Source organism: Zonotrichia leucophrys, chromosome 10 (assembly GCF_028769735.1).
Source record: "Zonotrichia leucophrys gambelii isolate GWCS_2022_RI chromosome 10, RI_Zleu_2.0, whole genome shotgun sequence".
Taxonomy (NCBI): Eukaryota; Metazoa; Chordata; class Aves; order Passeriformes; family Passerellidae; genus Zonotrichia; species Zonotrichia leucophrys.
This window is the reverse complement of record NC_088180.1, coordinates 13,815,050-13,833,954: the sequence shown is the minus strand read 5'-3', so window position 1 is coordinate 13,833,954 and position 18,905 is coordinate 13,815,050. Positions and strand designations below refer to the sequence as shown.

Sequence of the window (18,905 nt, the reverse complement as noted above, 5' to 3'; positions counted from 1 at the left end):
CAAGGGGCTGCAAAAATAAAGCAGGATCATGGAGGAGAGTTGAACGTAGGTCAGAGGCTATAAGTAAATAGTAAAACTTTGCTATTTGAAAGGTAGGAAAGGAAATTATTTCAGGAGATAAAAGGAAAGCCAGAGAGAAGGTAGGAGAAGTACTTGACATAAAAAATCAGGCTAAGTCATCCATTTCAGTAGCTTTCTTTTAGTTGCAACTTAACATGTGAGATCCTGTGTGTTGAGACAGGTCAGGAGGGGAAGTAACTTCTGGGTTTTGTGGTTTGGGACAGGTGAGATTTGCATGCAGTTGACAGTAAGGAAAGGCATTTGGCTCAAAGAAATGGCAGAGAGAGTAAAGGGGCTTGCAGGGTGTGCCAGCTGCAGACAAAAGTGATGGGAAGTGAATGTTGGATGAGCCAAGGATTGTGGATAGTCCAGCAGACTTCTGAGTCAAAATGTTGGACAGCACAACCCGAGTGAGGAAGATGAAAGCACAGGCAGAGGGAGGAGGAGGCTGAGAACAGATCAGTCATCCTTGCTGAAAGACTGGGAGTCATGGAAAAGGTGAAGGACGGGGTGAGGTGATAAGGGCTGATGTTGAAATAAACCATGTGATGTGTCTTAGTGTTAAAATGGGCATTTCTATCGTTGTCATTTCAGTTAATGCAGGCCCAAAGTGCTTCTGGTTCTCACCATGACTTGGGCACTTCCCAAGCCCTCTATTCCACATCACCAGAGCACTGTGCTATCTCTGAGCTAATTATCTGTACAGCAGTATGGGTGGTAAGGAATTTCTATTCTGTTGGTAGTGAACTGAGGCTTAAATCAGAAGAGTATATCCCTGCAGTCCCGCTACAAGTGGAGGTGGGACTTGAGGCCAAGGTTATCCAGTCCTCTACTAGTAGCTTAAACACTGACTCATCCTCCCTCTGATCTCCTTCCTTGAGCAGGAGCCACCTTCAAATCAAACTTTCCATGGAGAAATAAAGGGTTTTGGCATATTCTAATGGTTTGTTTAGCAATGCCAAAATAAAATCGTATGTTACTTTTGACACTTTTATTATTGGGAAAAAATTAAGCCATAACTCTGAATCTGCTGGTTGATGCAGAGGGATATTGGAGAAGAAACTAACAGGGGTGCTGGTGAGAGTGGCCTTTCTCTGATGTGCTGTGATGTGTTTTGCAGATAAACCGTGGGAGCTGGTGTCCGCTGGAGCCGTGTCCTGACCCCTCCCTGCTGGAGCGCAAGCGCACGCAGGAGTCTCCAGGTGAGCCACACCAGCAGCCCTGCTCCCCACCTTTTCTATCCCTCCTTTTCTCCCTGTCCTCCTCCTCACCTTTTCTATCCTCCTTTCCTCCCTGTCCTCCCCACTTTTTCCATCCTCCCTTCCTTCCTGCTTTTGACATCCTGGCCATGATGGCCCTCCTCCTCACCTTTTCTATCCTCCTTTTCTCCCCATCCTCCTCACCTTTTCTATCCTCCTTTGCACCTTGTCCTCCTCACTTTTTTTATCCCTCCTTTCTCCCTGTCCTCCTCCTCACCTTTTCTATTCCCCCTTTTCTCCCTGTTTTTGACATCCTGGCCTGGATGGGGAAAACACATAAATTAAATAAACTGTGTAATGACTGTGTTGTGAGTCATTGTTAGCACATGGCTGCAGCACTTGACTAGCAGGGAGCTGTGTAGTGTGTCACCATCTCAAATAACTCTGCATTTCAAGTGCTTCAGTATTTTGATTTTTCCTCCCCTTTTCTTTTTTCTAAATGAACTTGAAAGATGTTGCAAGCAGTGCACAGACATGGTTTCTAGCTGAAAGGATAATTTTGTAAAAGAAAAAAGCCAGAAATTTGAGCTCCTAAATCCATATTTAAACCCAAATGAGTGGCTTGAGATTTTACTTTTTTTCCCCCTCCCTCTGAAAGTTGCCATGATTCCAGGCTCAGGAAGCAGGAAGGCTGTTCAGAGCCATGGTTCCCACACCCTGCCCACCAGCTGTGCCAAGCTCCCATCCCAGCCCTGCGTGCTGGCTGGTGCTTTCTGGCTCTTCCACTGGGACACAAAATCTAGTCTGGGCAAGCTTCAAAGAAGGCTTGGTGTCCAAGATAAGAAAAAAAGCATTTCCTTTCACTGGATTATGCGTGTTCGAAACAAATAGAGTAATTTATCAGGGCCCTGAATAGGGACTTTGCTTAGGCTGCTCATGGAGAGGAGGCTTTTTGCCCTGCTGTCCTTATGAGCAGTGGTCTCATCCAAATCTCCTTCAATTTATCTGAGACTTGAAAGAAAATGACTGAGTGTCAGTGTGAAGTTTAAACTCAGTCTGTCAGACTGTAGGCTAAGAAGGGATAGTGTGGCTTAGTGACCTGAGCGGTTTATCCTAAATAGAAGTTCTAGCTCACTCAAAGTTAAATAAGAACTTTTTAATAAAAAACAAAAATACAAAAATACTGCTCTTGTTTAGAAAAATCATTAACAGCAATAGCTGTTTCAGGAGTGTTTTACAAGAAAACTTGTGGTAATGCTATGTCTCTTTACCAATTATATCTGTGAATCCTTTGCCTCTTGGTACAGTATTTTTGTGCTTCAGGCAATAGTTACTGCAAACCATTTATCTGCTAAAGTACATGGACTCATTTGACTTGCTAAATATATAATCACATATTCCTATGGATCACTATCAGTTGCACACCTATTAATTATCTAATGCACTATTACACTATAGAAACTTAATATTAACTATGTAATTAGATAGCTGTATATACAAATTTATATTAATAATTATAGTAATACATGTCTGTAACACAGACATAAAGAGATAGTTTTTTAAGTAAATGTGCTCTCCAGATGGACTAAAGCAGCAGAAGGATCTCAGGTTATGCAGGTTCTGGCCTTTCTAGAAATAATATTGTTACTGCACAGGCATCCTCCTGCTGCTCTGTGGTGCTGGTCAGCATAGAGAGGGCAAGAAAAATCTGGCAACACTTAACAGCAATAAACCACAAGCTGTCAATATGGCTAACTTAAAAATACAATACTTGATAAGGAATTAGACCTTTTTAATCTGCTGGAATTACTTGAAAGGTCAGAGACCTCAGATCTTAGAAGGTAACTTCAGAAATTGGAGCTTCTCATTTTCTGTCTATGTTTTTGAAATTAGGTGTGCAGAGGAGTGTAGCAAATGCATAATTATCAGCATGGAATTGAAGGGCTCAGCCCTGGCTTGGAAGACAGAAGAGTTTGGAAAATGTACAGAAGATATTGCTTGGAAATGTTCTTCCTAGAGCTTTTTTCTCTGTATTTTTTTTTTGCCTTTATATTATGCACAGAAGTGTTGCCAGGGATGTGAGACACAGAGCCTGGCTTTGTGCAGCGTCTGCAATTGAAAACAAACCCAGCAAACTGAGAAAAGGGGAGGGAGAAAATGGAGAAAATACACACACCTCCAACCAAAAGTAAAGGGGAGAGAGGGCTTGGGAATGAGTTTCTCAGCACAAATGAGCTGAGGAGTGTGGAGGGGTCCCCATCACCCTGCTCCTCATCCTTCTTCCTCTCTGCTTCATCATCTCCTCCTGGGGAGCTTTGCTGCCTCTCGTGCTTCATCCTCAGGCAGAGGTATCCATGCACATCTGAGCTGTCCCCACTGATTTTCCAGTGGAACGTGGCTGGAGCCCCTTTGTTTTTCAGTCTGGGCTGTGGACATGCGGTGCTGGCTGCCAGCTGGATGAACAGCACCTGGCCCACGTCCCCACAGCCGCTCCGTCTCTTCTTTCCCTTCATTCCCCCCTTCTCCTCTCCCCTCCCTTCTCCCCCTTGGTGATGGAAAAGCAGTTCACATTTTCCAGGTTTACTGAAAGGGGAACAGGAGCAGCTGCAGCATCCAATAAGTGCTTTTCCAACTCTCCACAGTGTGGAAATTCCTCTGTGGGGTAATGGGGTTTCTGACTGGCTTCAGCTCCCCCTGCCCCAAATGGGGTCAGCCCCACCACTATCAAAGTAATTCTGTTTTCTCCAGAGGTGGAGTCACTGCCATCACGTGGGATGTGGCCAAAGTGTTCCATAGCTGTTGTCAGGCTCAGATTAAGGATGGGGAAGGCAAAGAAGTGACCTTAAGCTACCAAACCTGTCGTCCTTTCAGTGATGTTTAAGCTTGATGTCACCAAGGATGGAGTTAGGGAGGTATAATTTAAGACTGAACTAATATTTTATTGCCCTGGCTCCTCTCCAGACAGCTGAGCACATTTTGGATCTGTTTAGTTAGAGGAGGTGCAAAATAGCACCTTTCTTAAAAAAAAGGAACAAACTAATAATTAGAAAATATTTTGAACTGGGAAATTTGTGTTCAATTTTTGCCAAAATTATAATTTATACTTTTTCCTGAAGGGTGAACAAATAAAATATGTACAGGCATTTCTTAAGCAAATACTTGTCTGTTAAAGGTTTTGGAAAGAGGGCTTTTGCAGGGGCTGCAGTCTAGTTCTGTACTTCTGATTAACCCAGTGCAAACAGCTGGAAGCACTTGAGAAAAAAAGAGGTGCAACATGCTTATATTTCAATGTCAGGAGTTACAAAAGCTGAGAGGTTTTTTAAAAAATCACTTAATTTTTTAATCTTGATAAAGTAAAGCTTGTCATGGAATTCACACTAGTGCTTTTTCAGTAAGGAGTGTACAAGAAATTGAGTAATTGTCCAAAATATGTATTAAAAACACTTTGGCATTTAGAGGGAATTGATTCTTTGAGAAAGAAAGCAAATATTGACAAGTGATATTTTTATATTTATTGAATATGAATCTAATGTTATATTTGTTTAAATCTCTAGGAAACATCCCACATGCACTGTTATGGGATACCTCATATGTAGTATATTTATCAGCACCTCAAGCTACAAGTGTTTTCAGCTTTTCATGCAGAATTTCAGTTTGCACCATGTACTTCAATGATGCACTTAAAAAGGAGTTTTAAACTCTGGAATAAATCATTTGAGAATTCCTAGGCAGTTTTGAGAGGTGAACAAATGTCTAAAGCTTTATTTGTAAAGCTGTGTGTTTTAAATCCTAGAATTCACGGAGAGAATGGAGTCTGATGGTTTTACCAGTACTGAATTCAGGGGTAGAAATGCTAGTTATAGATACTTTTAATGACCACCAAAATAAATGTGTGGATGCTGCAGAAAGCCTCAGGTTGTGACTCTTTGTGCTTTGCTCCTGCAGAATGTGAGAACTTCTTGGAGGATGGGCTGAGCAGCGTCTGTGGCTCGTCACGGGGTGCTCTTAAAAGAGAGTCCGGGAGTGAGTCTGACCTCTTCCCCTTGCCTGGTGATGGGATGGAAGACCTTGTCTTTGGGAAGGTAAGAAAGCCTGGTTGGGATATGGTTAAAAAAGCCCCTGATAAACCCATGCAGCACACACCGATCATCTTGGTTTCTCTGGTGAGTTGGAAAGCTGGAAGTGATTATCCTGGAACCAAATAGATGGGAAGGATCCGGTCTCCTCCTTGGGTGCAGCAGCATGAGGGATGTATTTACTTGCAGCAGAATTCCAAAAGCTGTGCAGCCCCCAGTGGTTAAAAAAATGGAAGTAATTTTGTCTGTCCAAAAGTAAATCAGGCACCAGAGAAAGAGTTGAAAAGGTGGATTTTCTTGCAAGGTCATTAGGGATTGCACAGACGATATGAAATCCATCTTTAACTCATGTAACAAAAAGCTTTTCTCCAGTAAACCGTGACCTCTGTGCTGATACCTTCATATTTATATGCTTTAATTCTCAGAGGAACCAGTGTTTTTCTGTAAATTCAGTGTCATAGGAAGGAAACACTCATTCTAAATACTTCAGGCCAATTCCAGGGAATAGTTTTGTTGCCTAGGCAACATACCTCTAATGCCTGTTTACGTGCAAGTAGAATGAAAGTGTTTTCAAGTTTGCTTAAAATCAACAACAGAAGTCATTGCTAACCTTAGTCATCCCTGTACCCTTTGTGTTGCTGAGGAGGAGTGGGAGAGACCTGAGAGGCAGAGCTGAGCAGAGGATGTGCCTCCCTTTGCATCATTCTTTTGCATCTACGTCAGAGCAGCCTGAATTTGTTCAGGGGGGTCGTTAGGTTTTTGCTCTTGCTGGTAATTTGTACTCTTCTTGGCATAAGCAGATGATGAAAAAGCAATCAGAAAGAATAAAGTGATGTAGAATCAGAAGGGATGTGACCCTTCTTTAGAGCTACCATCACTGTGGTCTCCATGAAATCCCATTCTTTGGTTCAGCTGCAGCTCACAGGTTTGGGCAAGCACAGCTCCTGCTCTGAAAACCATAACTCTCAGAGCAGCTTTCACACTGGCTTTCTGAGAAATGTATTGATTGAAACAGAGTTCTGTTTGCTGAAATCAAATCAGATGCTGGTGAATATTTTCCAGCAGGATGGGAAACACCACAGCCCAGGCTGAGTGATCTCATGAGCTATAAATGAGCAGTAAAGTCATCCTCCATGCACGTGGTAGGGCACAGAGCTCACCAGCCTCGCCCTTTCCCATCCTGCTGTCAGAAGGATCTGGGGCCCTGGGCTGTCAGGGGACAAAGCTGTTTGGCAGAGCAGGCTGTCTTCAGTTCCCTTGTGTAGAGTGTCACAGGCTGTGACAGGCAGCTGCCATTTGAGCCTGATTTAATTCTTTTATGGGAAAGTGTGGGAGAAGAGTGCAGTGGGAACACAGCAAAGTTTGTATTATACAGAATTCTAGCTTTTCCACTTTCTTATGTGGAAAGTTTCCTTCTTCAAATACGGGAAAGAAAGACTAAAATATAACCAGTGTAGCAGGGAGGCCATAGGGAAGGGAGAAGGTGGTGGGAAAAGCAGGTCTTCAATTGCCAGTGGAGAGAGGGCAAAGGCAGGAGTTCTCTTCTTTGTAGAGAGGGAATTCCTTAATTTGGCAGCCTTTGCATTGTTCTCATCATGCAGTGGGTTGCAGACTTTGTATTCAAATGGCTTCAAAAGGTCCCTGAGTTGAGTTCAGGAAGTTTTTCAAAGCTAATCTCATCCTCAGTTGCTTTGTCTTCATTTTCCTGAACAATTTGATTCCTTGTCTCCTTTCTCAGGATTTATCTGAGTATTTTTTCTACAGTTGAAGGTATTTCTAAAGGACCAGAAAAACTAATTTAGTATGGCAAGCTTGTTCCTTAATTAAATCTTTTTTGGTTTTACAATACTGAATACAGGTGGTAGAAATGCAAATTATAGATATTTTTAATGACCACCAAAATAAATGGCAGCTATAATATCTTGTCTGAAAAAATAGTGTAAGATGCTTGTCATGGCTGTAGTTGATTATTTATAAACCTATGAAGTAGTTTCTGTATCAAATTGGGAAGAGACAGAGTATGTTTATGAACAAAAAGAGGATCTCAAACCTTTCAGTGTCATGGTGATTATTGTTATTACTAGTTCTGTTCTTGTTTCCCCTTTCTGTGGAGCAAGAGTTGAACTTTCGTCTACTAGAGTTGTTTTTTATGGGTTTTTTTTTAATTGTAGAAATAACTCCTTCTTTGCTAACTGTTTAATGCATTAAAATAAATGTAGGGAGAACAAGTTGCTGTCTGTGCAAGGTCTTTGGGCTGCTTCCACTTGAAATGCATTGACTGAAAGCCCTGGTTCTGTCCCAAAACCATGAAGAATTGGGGTCTGTGGGGTCACAAAATCTGCAGGTGCCTTACTCTGTCCCTGGTGTTCATTGTGTGCTCCTCTCCCATCTCCTTCCCTTCTCCTGTGCTTGTTGCATTTCTTTTTCTCTCGAGGACATGTGCTGAGCTGTGGAACATGAGCTGTCAGCTTCAGGGAGCTTTAACACTAAAACCTGCCCTTTTTTCAGAATATACAGGCTATCACTGAGACTCAGAAGTTGCTTCCAAGTCCATGGCTTCAGCAAAATGTTTATTTTTTTTTTTTTTTTTTGCGTCAGCACTTCATTCCCATGTCCTCATCATCCTGCTTTTCCCTCTCTGTCCCAGACAGCCATCTGGGCAGGCTTTGCAGCATCCTCCTTCTGGAATGATTAATGCTGCATAAGGTCATTTCTCACAATCATCTGGCAACATCCTGAGGTGGAGCCCATGTGCTTTGCTCATCTTTAACTTTCAACCAGCCACCAAAGTCCAGCCTTACTGGGAAGCTTTTTAATGTGCCTCTTGGGAAATGATTCAGATGAAGGGAGTCAGGGACCCACAGATCGTTGTCAAAGGAAGGGGTTGCAACTCAGAGTCTTGAATATTGTTTAATTTCTGTCTTTGTTTTTGTTTGCTCTGAGAAAATACTCAAATACATAAAAGTTTTGCATTTATTTTTGCAGAGTTGTTGTATCTCTTAAAAAAAAAAAAGGCAAACAAAAAAAAAAAGCCCCAACAGCTGTGCAAAAAAAGAAACAAACCCAAAGGAATAAAACTTTTAAGGGAGAGGCTTTCACGTCCACTCCAAATCATAAAAGTTATGATAAATACTTTGTAGAAGGCCACTGTTGAGGTGAATTTTAGGGAACCTAAAACCATAGGCAAATCCAAATTAAAAAATTACTCTGCTCAATTATATATCAAGCCAACTAAAGGTGTTGATTCCTTTAGTAGAGTGGTATTCCAAATAAACTTCAAGATTACATGGTTCAATTTTTTCATCTTATATTTTAAAATACCCTAACACCTTTAATGTCTTTGAAGCTTAGGGGACAGAGAAAGTTTGTGTCTCAGCACTTTGCATGTTGTGATCATGGAAATTACAGAAAGAACATTTGAATTCCCCTTATCAAGACCTCCTACAGTGGAGGAATTTAGTTGAAATAGTTATCTTATACCCCCACCATCCCAGTGATTTCTGTTATGCATGGAGAAGTACATGTGTCTTTTCTAGAATACTTACTTTTACACCTTATCTTATTTTTTCTTAGAAGCTTCTCAGCAAATACTGAGGGCAAAGAAAATGCCTGTTAGAAAATATCTGTAAAGTCTCTTTTTGGCCACAGTTAAGTCCTAAATTCATTGAGGTGCAATCCAGCACACCTAACTTGAAGAAAATTAATATTTCTGTAATGTTTCTTTTTTTCTGTAAGAAAAGAACACATTCTGTTCTGCAAACATGGTATTTTCTTACTCAAATAGGATTAAAGAACAATGCATATTTACTGGCCAGATAGCCAATTTTTTTGCAGTGGTGACTACAATATAGATGTTTTAGATGTGTCAGCCACACTTGGCATTTTTCAGACAGAGTCGTCTTTCATATTAACTGTTTTCCTTTGTTAAAAAAAAATCATTGAAATGACGGCAGAATATTTTTAGAAGAATAAGCATGGGCCACGAGTTCAAGGGAATTGTGCATTGTGTTCTGTCATCAGTCGAATGCTCAAGGTAAAAGTTAAAATGGAAAGTTAAAATGGATCAAATGTATTTCCCCCTTTTCAGACATCTCCTTGAGCTGCATTTTCTGATAAAAGCCCTAAATCTTCCTTGTTAGGGAAGTGGTTTTTGTTGTGTATTTCAAACTGCAGCAGTATTCTCATCTGGGAAATAAAAATTCCTCTTTTTACTCTAATTCCTCTCTAGTTAATTTGGTGTTCTGCACTATTGTTTTTAGATTCGCATCCAGATTGAAAGTTTCCCAACTCTCCCATGCTTCACACAGCTGCTGGGGTGAAGTCAGTCCTCTCTTCTCCTGCTCTGCTGCCCCAATCCCAGAATCACAGAAGGCACCTTAAAGCTCATCTTTTTCCAAACCCCCCAACACCTTCCACTAGACCAGGTTGCTCCAAAGCCCCATCCAGTCTGATCTAATGTCTGACAGTATTTTTCTGTCTTAGAAAAGTGGCAGACTGTTTCCTCCACTGTAGGAGTGTTATCCACATAATGACTGCTTGATTTGTCTGTGTTTAAGCAATTCAGTAAGCTCTCATTGTGACTCACACAAATATCAGATTGTCTTGAATACTGCTGAACATCATCAGAAACTTCTCAGGGCTTCCATTTCAGCTCTCTTTTCTTTAAGTCTCAGCTTCCTATTCAAATGTATCAAATCCATAGTTCACTAGTTTACAGAACACAGTTTTCTGAAATTCACTGTTAGTATTTGACATAGCTTAAGGTGAAATGAATGTTTTTGGAGGAATGTATTTTTAGTGTGTTTTTTAATGCTTTGTGTTTAAAAGGTTCTTGTATTTTGTTGTTGTGCTGTGGATGCTGTTTTGGTTTTTTTTTTCCCCTCTGTTTCCCTTTGATGGATGTGAGAGGGGAAGCAGTGTGACAGCATTTAGTTAAACCATCTCAAGAACATTATTGTGTACCTGTTAAACTGAACCAAGAATAAAAAATAGCTAAGCTTTAAACAGGGCTTCTCTCTGAATAGTGAAATATTTGATTAGAAGATATTTTTAATATCTCAGTTTCTTTTTGTTCAGTCAAATAAAAAGCTGATAGCTTATAGTGTGCGCCCCTCAAATAAAGCACAGAAAAACAATAGTCTCTAGACTGTTTAACACTACTCCTGCTCATCCTTCCCTCCATGTGGTCTGATGCCCATCTTTCCTTTCCAAGAACAGATTTTGCATACAGTTTTCTTCTGCCAAATGCTTGCTGACAGCCTGCAGCCCCTGGGGCACTCAGCTCCTGCCCAGCCCCCTGAGCCCACTGTGTGAGCACAATTAACCACCAGGGCTTTGCTGACTGCCCTGTGGTGTATGGCCTGACAGAGCACTCTGCCTGTTATTATTTTAAATGATACAGGGCTCTGCAGCAGGATAAATTGAAACTTCCCATGTCAGTCCCTCAGGGCAAACACCATTTCAGACTGGAGGTGATGTCAGAGAGGTGCTTGTGTTTTTTATAGTGGCCACAGGGAACGAAATATCTTCTGGGGCTGTATGGTCAGCATGTGGCCTCTGGCCAGAGAGAGCCAGTTCGGCTTCTGCATACTGCTTTGGAGCAAACTAAACCCCAAAATTACAGTATGACTCAAAATCTCTAATACAGGGCAGCAGTTCCTGTAGAACAATATTTTTCAGTGACAGTTGGATTTGAAAAATGCTGCAAACACTGGTATTAACTTTCTGCTTAATGGAAAGTAATTGGGGATGGGGAATTAAGCTTTTTTTTTTTTTGTCTGTTTTCTGCTGCTGAGTAATTCTCCTTTTTGTGTGGCATGGTGCAGTGGAACAGTGTGTTGCCCTTGAGCTCTACAAGCCCATTCCAGTCCCACAGGAGAGGCTGGAATTTGTCATCAGGAGTTGTGATAACCCCCTTCCCCATTACTTGCTCTCAGTAAACCTTTGGCAGTTTTATGGCACCTTGATTGATAACAGGTTTAGCCAGAAATGGGGAGAGGAACAGGATTTGCTGTGCAGGATGAAATATAGAATTGGGGAGAGGAAGGCAGGCAGAGGATCTGAGCTGGGTAATGGCAGCCAGGGTGGAAGAGATCACTCTGCAGAGCATTTCAGGCTCTTTTGAAACCAGAGCAAAACGTCTCAGTTCTATGATGGTTAATTTGCCACCAACTAAGAATTCTCTCAGATTGTGTGAAATACAAAATATTTGCATTTATTTAAAATGTTAAATGGATTTACTTCATTGGAAGTATTCAGGGTCAGCCTGGATGGGTCTCTGAACAACCTGATCTGGTGAACAATGTCCCTGCCACAGCAGGAGTGTTGGATTAACTGTTCTTTAGAGGTCCCTTCCAACCCAAACCAGTCCATGATTCTACTTTTATTTTAATTTAAAATTATTTGAATTTTTCTTCCCCCAGCAGCCTGAAGAGGAGCAGTCTGCCTGCGATGTCACCAGCTCCAGCTCCTCTGCAGACGACACCGTGTCCCTGGAGAGGAACTCATCCCTGGGCAGCGACACGTCCCTCCCCTTCCCACCCGTGGGGAGCTTCGCCCAGCCCAAGGACAGGCACAGCCTGGATGGCAGCTGCACCAACATGGTGTGCTCAGAGGGAGGAGAGAAGGAAGAGGAGCTGGACAGCATCACGGACGTGCCCACGCCCTCGTCCGTCCTGCGCGGCTCCATGCGGCCGCTGTCCCCTTTCCGCCGGCACAGCTGGGGGCCCGGCAAGAATGCCACCAACGAGGCAGAAATCAATCAGAGGAGGTGAGTGAGGAGCTGCTTTGATTTGCTCTGCACCCACTCATGCATATTTATCTGAGCTGTAAAGCTGGCGTGATAAAACTGAAGAGTTTATCGCGTCACTTTTGATTATTTCTTTTTCGGTTTGAAGAGGTTAAGACAATCTCCTAATGTATGTTTGTTTGGTTTTTCTTAAATTAACTTTCAGGATTAAAGTACTTAATACCTACAGTATGCTTGAGCTTTCCAGAGTAAATGGAATTACCTTGGGACAGGTCTTCCATTAGAACTGTCACCACCCCTTTCTGTACAAAGGAATTATTGGAGTGTTAAATGTCACTGACCACAGAATAAACATGAACATTGTTGCTCTGATTGTATTAAGGGATAGCACAGGCACCAGGGTTTAAAAAATTTCTGTAAAAGCTCTTCATAATGGTGAGATGGGTCCTCTCTGTTTCACAGAATTGGTTCCCCCTCAGTCCCTCATGTACAGTAAGTTCCACCTAACTCATCACTGCTGTCCCTGGTGTTGTTCAGGAAGATTTGAAGGAGAAGTTTTCCCTTCTGTTCTTTCAGAAGGTATAAGGGGCAGAGGTGTACAAGCCATGTGAGCATGTCCATGCTGGTGCCAGGTGACTGTGGGAAGAAAAGTTGCTCAGTCTCCCGTTTCAGTGGAGAAGGAGATGAAATAAAGGAAGATACACACCAAAAAGTAGTAATTGGTGTGAGGTTCCCTGCCATGCCATGTACTGTTCAGCATTTGGGCTGTGGGGTGCTTGGGGCCAAACCCTGTGTATTCTGAGCCCAGTGGAGGTTTGGCCAGTGTTTTTAATGTGCTTTAATGCTCTCAGAGCAGTCAGTTGCTTTAGCAGGGTCAGGGTGCCATATCCTCCCTACAGCTGCAGGCTCAGGTGTGCAGGGCAGTGCCACTCTCTGGCTGCCTGTTGTGTCATGGCAAACATTCTGCTGTGAACAGAAACAGAGCCATTGCATGTGGGGCTGGATGGCATTAAATTAAAACTCACCACTCACAACGGGTTCCTGAAAATTCTGACCCCTTTGGATAATCCAGGGAGAGGCAGCAGCCTCCCATCAGGAATGTATGCATCCTTTACACACAGCGCCTGTGGGTATAACTAACGGATAATAATTAATTAATATCACCTTCCGGTTTTAAAGTCAATGTTGAAAACCATTCAGGATTTTCTAAGTAACATACAGTGAAAGATTTTTGTTGTTGTTGTTGTTATTTAATACTGTCACCTTTTTTGGGCTTCATTCCTGGTCCCCAGGTAGTATTTAAATAAGTTAAGAAATCCCCATCAATTTTGAAAAGCAACAAAAGAGTCAGCATACCTGCATGTTTATGACAGAATGATTCCATAAGCTCATAAACTCATTTGGGGAGATTTATTTTTAAGTGTGGGGCCTGATGCATAAGGATTTCTGAAGGTAATAAACTGCATAGCTGGCAATCACTGCTAACACTGAACAGATGGGGTTAAATTCTCCTGCATCCCACTTTGGAGGCTGTTTCTGATATGGGAAAATACATTCACTGCAAGTGTAAGAAAATCTGAGTTAAAGGAACAGTAATTCTTCTCATATGTTCTTACATTCAGCTGCAGCTACATAAGGATAGCTGTCATGTAGGGTAATTAAAAAAGAAAAGCTGGGTGGGTCTGTGGAGCTGATTAGATTCATGTTTGTTTTTATGCTTCTCTTAGAAAGGAATTTGGATTATTTGCTGTGTTGTTTTGTTCTTTTCTTTGTTCTTTTCATATGTGGCTGTTGTGATGTTGAGACTCTCTCGTTGCTTAGTGAGAAACAACAAATACTGAGGAAGGGAAGTGCTAACAAGTGACTTTCACTCAAATCAGTTAAATTTGGAGTGTTTGCTTATTCATTTATTTCACATGCAGTAGATGCTTTTCCAGTAGAAGGGGAAAAGTCCTTCCTTATTGCAACTTGACTTTTGCAAACCTTTGAAGTGGTGTAGCACTGAGCACAAGCCTTGGCTGAGGTTTGTCCTGCTGATGGGCAGGCTCTGTGCTGCTCCCACCACCCTTTGTGCTCCCTCCCCTCCTCTGGGCACCCATGGCACTTCTCTGCTCTGTAGGCGAGCAGCTTGCCCTCACTAAATGAGGAGAAAAATAACCAAATAAAGTGTAATTGCCACCAGAACCAACCCAGGGATCAGAGCTGGGCTGTGCAGCCAGGAGAAGGAATGGGGTGACAGAGTGCACCATCAGCTGAGCTCTCAGAGGTGCTTCCTGCCCCAGCAATGATTTGCAGCCCCTGTCCACAGCAAAAATAGTCCAGACTTGGATGACAAAGATAGCTAAGTCAAGTTTAGATAGAGGACCCAAAAAGCCTACAGAAAAAAAAATCAACTTTTTGTAAAATGTGATATTTTCCCACTGTAATGTGTTTTCTGTTTGTAAAAGGGATGAGTGTAAAAGTTTGTTCACAGAAAAGATAATGAAAAAAACCCCAAAAATGTGGAAAGATGCTCAGTTCCCCTTCGCTTCCCATCTCTCCTCAAATGCACTTCACAGATAATCCTCATGTCTGCATTTTGCTATTAAAAATACAAAGAAAACCAACAAGGCTGCACAAAAGGATGTTCATCCTTCAGTTAATTCCTGACATTCATAGCAGATTTGAAATGCCTGTCTTTCAACAAAGCTGCAGTGTGTGTTAAATGTCCAGGCTGGGCAGAGAAACACCCTCATGTTTCACTGATGGATTAAGCACTGCAGAACTGGAGCTGCTGTTAATCACTATTGCTAACAGCTTCTGTCAAAGTGTTTGGCCTTATCTAAACTTTAAACTGACCTGACTTTGGCAGCAGCAAAGTTGCAACATGGTCAATACCTGTGCAGCCTTCTTTCTGTACAAAATAAAACCAACCAAAGTCCCAATTTATTTGTAGAAGAGAGACTCATTACTTCCTTTCATATTCCATTTTGTGTTTTCCCTGTATGTCCATTCCCTCTGTCTGTGTGTTGAGGATATTATTCCTTTAGCTGCCATTTGTTAAGTTTTTTTTTTTTCATTCAAGCTGCTGACCATTCTCCATGATTCATTTTCAGTTCAATGCGAATTCTGGGGGATGGTATAAAGAAGCCTCCCATTCATAGGAGAAGGTACAAAGCCAACTAATGTGACTAACTGTTTTGTGTTTGAATGTCTACTAACTCCATCTTCTCATGTTAGTAAACCTGTAGTACCTCTGGAAGTGTTGGCATTGGAGCTGTGCATCCCACCTGGCTGTTTTCTCTCTCCAGTCTGACCCATGGGCCCCACAGAGCCCATGCTTGAGCTGTTTTCTCCAGGACATTATGTTAATAATGAAGAGAAATCTCAGATATGATTTTGTTGGCCTTTGCCATGTGTAAGATTTGGAGCTGGTTAAGACAGTGGTTTACCTGGGAGCACGTGTGTGATTTGGATTTAAAGCACATCAGAGACTCCTGGCAAGACTTGCAGGAGGGGCAGCTGGGAGAAGGGATGGGTCAGACACAATCTCAGACTTGGGGAACACTGCAGATCTGCAGCTGGTTCAATTAAATGGCTTTAATTTTGCTCTTTTGATGGTTTTTATAACCATCTTACTAAAAAATAGAAAATAAGGTGTGTTTTTCTTTTGCTTCCATGTGTTTTCCCTCTCTAAAAAACTTTCAGTTTTTCATCCATCCCATGGATATGCAATTCCACTCATGTTAGCTTTGCATTGACTATTAGTATATAAAAAAGAATACTTAATTTTTGACACAGCAGGTGTGGACTGTCCACACATAGACATTTTAGGCTAAAGAAAAAAGTTGAACTTCTGTCCTTCAGTGGTTCAAGCTTGTCTCACCTGCCATAGCCTGATACTTCCCCTCCTGTGCCAGGTTAGCTTGGGATTTCACTTCAGCTGAAATATGGATGGGATGCTGTGTGTGTACACAAGCTACTACATCCCCACTTGTGAAAAGAATGGTGTTATGACCAAAAAAATCACCGTGCCTCACCATGCATCAGCATCAATGAAACCCAGCAGAACTGTACAGTTCAAAAGAACATTCTTAGAAAAGAATTTTTTTTAAAAAAGGCACAAGGAAGAACATGCTTTTTTACTTCTAAGAAGCCTCTTCATTTGCACCACTGCAGGAAGCAGTGCAGTGCTTGACTTCTCAGCTCATGCAAATGGTCCTATTTTTATCAGTGTTCTATTAAGGCTCCTCTGTAGGAGCTGTGTTATTATTTAGAGTCAAAATATCTGAAACACTGAGCTTACATGTAGAATAAAGAAAACATCTAGAATACCTAGTCATATCTGAAATGTGTGATAATCCTTTCATAAACACTTTCTCACTTTTTTTGGTCTCTAAACCATGTTGGAATCATCCTCTCTAACCCCACTTGTGGAGCAGGAGCCTGAAACTGATTCCAGCTGTTCAAGCTCTCCTACAAGGCTGATGTAGATAAATACTCCTCCTTTTCCTCCCCAAGCTGTCTTCTGTAAAGGAGTTTTGTATGCTGTGCACTGATCTTTTTAGGATTTTAGGGTGTTGCCAACAGGCTGTGGGTGGCTCCCCCGCAGTACTGTGGTTGTTCTGCAAGAGTGCTTTCCACAGCTTTTGCCAACAGATCCCCTTCCTTCTCTGAGATCTCAACACTTCCAAGCTTCCTCCTACATATGTAGGGGCTCCTCTTCTTCCCTCCCCTGCAGTTTTAGTGTTTGGGTTCATCTCCATAATATGGCAGTGGTCAGGAACAGAGGCATCTTTTAAAGTGTAGTGCAAACATTGCATGATTAATGAAGAGAATCTTCTTTCCTTCAGTTGAAAAGGGACCACAAAAAATTGAGTGTCTTTGAAAAGCAAGGGGATATCAGGATATCTCAAAGGGTCCCCCAAGCTCGGTGCTCTTGTGGCCACAAGCAGATGGCCTGGGGAATCATGTGTGACACCTTCCTTGGGATGCTTTCTCTGTCTGAGTGACCCTCTGGGAGGCTGAACCCAGGCCTGAGAGTGCAGACTGTGTGTGATTGCTGGAGGTGGGTTTCCTGTAGCCTGGACTTGATTCCTCTATGATTTTACACAAGTATTCCACGCCCCACCAATACTTAAACATCTGCCATTTTGGTTGAAGTGGGTGAAGATGATGAAGTACTTGGAAATACTGGCATGTTATGGGAAGGAATGTTTTCATGAAGAATGTTTATAGTACTGTGCTGAGAGCTCCAGCTGAAGCACACCTTTTCGGTGTGTCCTCACCCAGTTAATATCCTTTATAAAACAGGCAGCAATTATCTGAATTCTGCCACTGAACACCCATCCAGAATGTTTCCAATTGTCAAACCCTTCCAGAATGTTTCCAGTGTTGCAGCGTGTGTGGAAACAACATGAGATGGCATGACATGATGCATTCAGTGGGTTCAAATCTTCGTCTGTGCCCTCAGAGGCTTCTGGCACTCACAGTTTCTTGTCCAGGAAGGCTTAAATTTGTTCTGCCCTTTTCACAGGCTCCTGTCATGGAGCAAAGCATGTTCTGGCCATGTCCCCTCCTTGCATGGATCTCAAACCAGGACCTGGGAGCAGGGCTTGTGCTTATGCAAAATTCCCTTCAGACAATGAATGCTTCCTGAGCAGCATTTTCAGGATTTAGAGATCATATTAATGTCATAGCTGACAAGAAGATGGATTTCTCTGTTTCTGCAAAACCTACAATGGGGCCATGAGCTAACAGACAAAAAATAACAAAAGCAGTCTAGAATAACAACCAAAATATTTACATTCTGCATTTGCATTTCTTATGTCTTTCGTGATGCAACTTTGAGACTCTTTTGGGGAATGGGAGCTGAAAGGTTTTTTAGTTAGTAGCACTCTTGATTTAATCCCAAGTTAATAGTAAGATTAGCCTGTTTTTTTCTTCCAGCCTCTTTCACTGACTGTGAAAGACTGTGCAGCATTTAAGAATGTGTCTTTCTCCTTATTTTTCCAAGCCTAGCCTGAGGTTATTAATATTTCTATGGAGGGGACTTACACCGTGAAATATCTGTAAGGGATTATTTTTCTGATTTGAGAATGCGAGCTCCCAGGAAAATACTAATAATTACTAACACAATGGTTGTGTGTGATTACTTGCAAATTGGCTTTGGTATGTTTTAGCCTTGTTTTTCCCAAAAACCTCCCTCTCCACAAGGAGTACTTTCCCCGGTACATTGTATACTCACTGATGGGGTCAGTTTGGGGGAAGTGTGAGCTGTCCTGCTCCCTGTTCAGTGGTAACCTCGGGCATTTGGGGCACTGTGGTGTGTTTGTTCAACCAGACATGTGCTACTGCATTATTTCTGAGTTTGCTGGGGTTTTTTTTAAGGTATGTGAGAGTGAGAGTCTTTTAGCAGTCCCCATGTTCCATAACAATCCGATAATCACTGCCCTTTTCCTTTCTTTGCCTCTTTTGCTGTTCCTAGTTTGAGCTGGTGTCCCTCAGGCGTACAGTACCTTGCCATGGGTCCTGACTTTACTTGTAGAAGGTATGGTATGAATAAACATGCAGCAGCACAGGAGCTCTGCAAACACCCCTGTCGTCAGCTTCTCGTGCATCCTGCACTGCTGCTCTGGCTGAAGCGTGCACATGTTTGTTTGCTTGGTCTGCTTTTTCAGCAATTACTCGTGGGAGTGGAGCCTCAGGGCTGGGCTGCAGGTGGAGGTGGTGGCTGCTTTTCCCCTGGCCTCTGGCAGTGAAGAGGCTGCACTGTTGGGTTGGGCTGCTCTGTTCTGTGATGGCTTCGAGCCGTGGTTTCTTTCCGCAGCAGTGATCAGAATG

At 42.3% G+C, this 18,905-nt stretch overlaps 1 protein-coding gene across 3 annotated transcripts in view; it reads left to right on the top strand.

Annotated features, from left to right (window-relative positions):
- The window catches only part of AKAP13 (A-kinase anchoring protein 13), a 73,430-nt gene that overhangs the window by 8,923 nt on the left and 45,602 nt on the right, over nucleotides 1-18,905 (top strand). For 2 of the 3 annotated variants that reach the window (XM_064722718.1, XM_064722717.1), the window contains exons 2-4: nucleotides 1,181-1,262; nucleotides 5,205-5,341; nucleotides 11,761-12,104. In XM_064722718.1, coding sequence (XP_064578788.1) covers nucleotides 1,181-1,262; nucleotides 5,205-5,341; nucleotides 11,761-12,104 — 563 coding nt within the window. Of the gene's footprint in view, nucleotides 1-1,180; nucleotides 1,263-5,204; nucleotides 5,342-11,757; nucleotides 12,105-15,178; nucleotides 15,233-18,549; nucleotides 18,613-18,905 lie in introns of all 3 variants that reach the window. The other variant, XM_064722716.1, reaches the window with a different exon arrangement.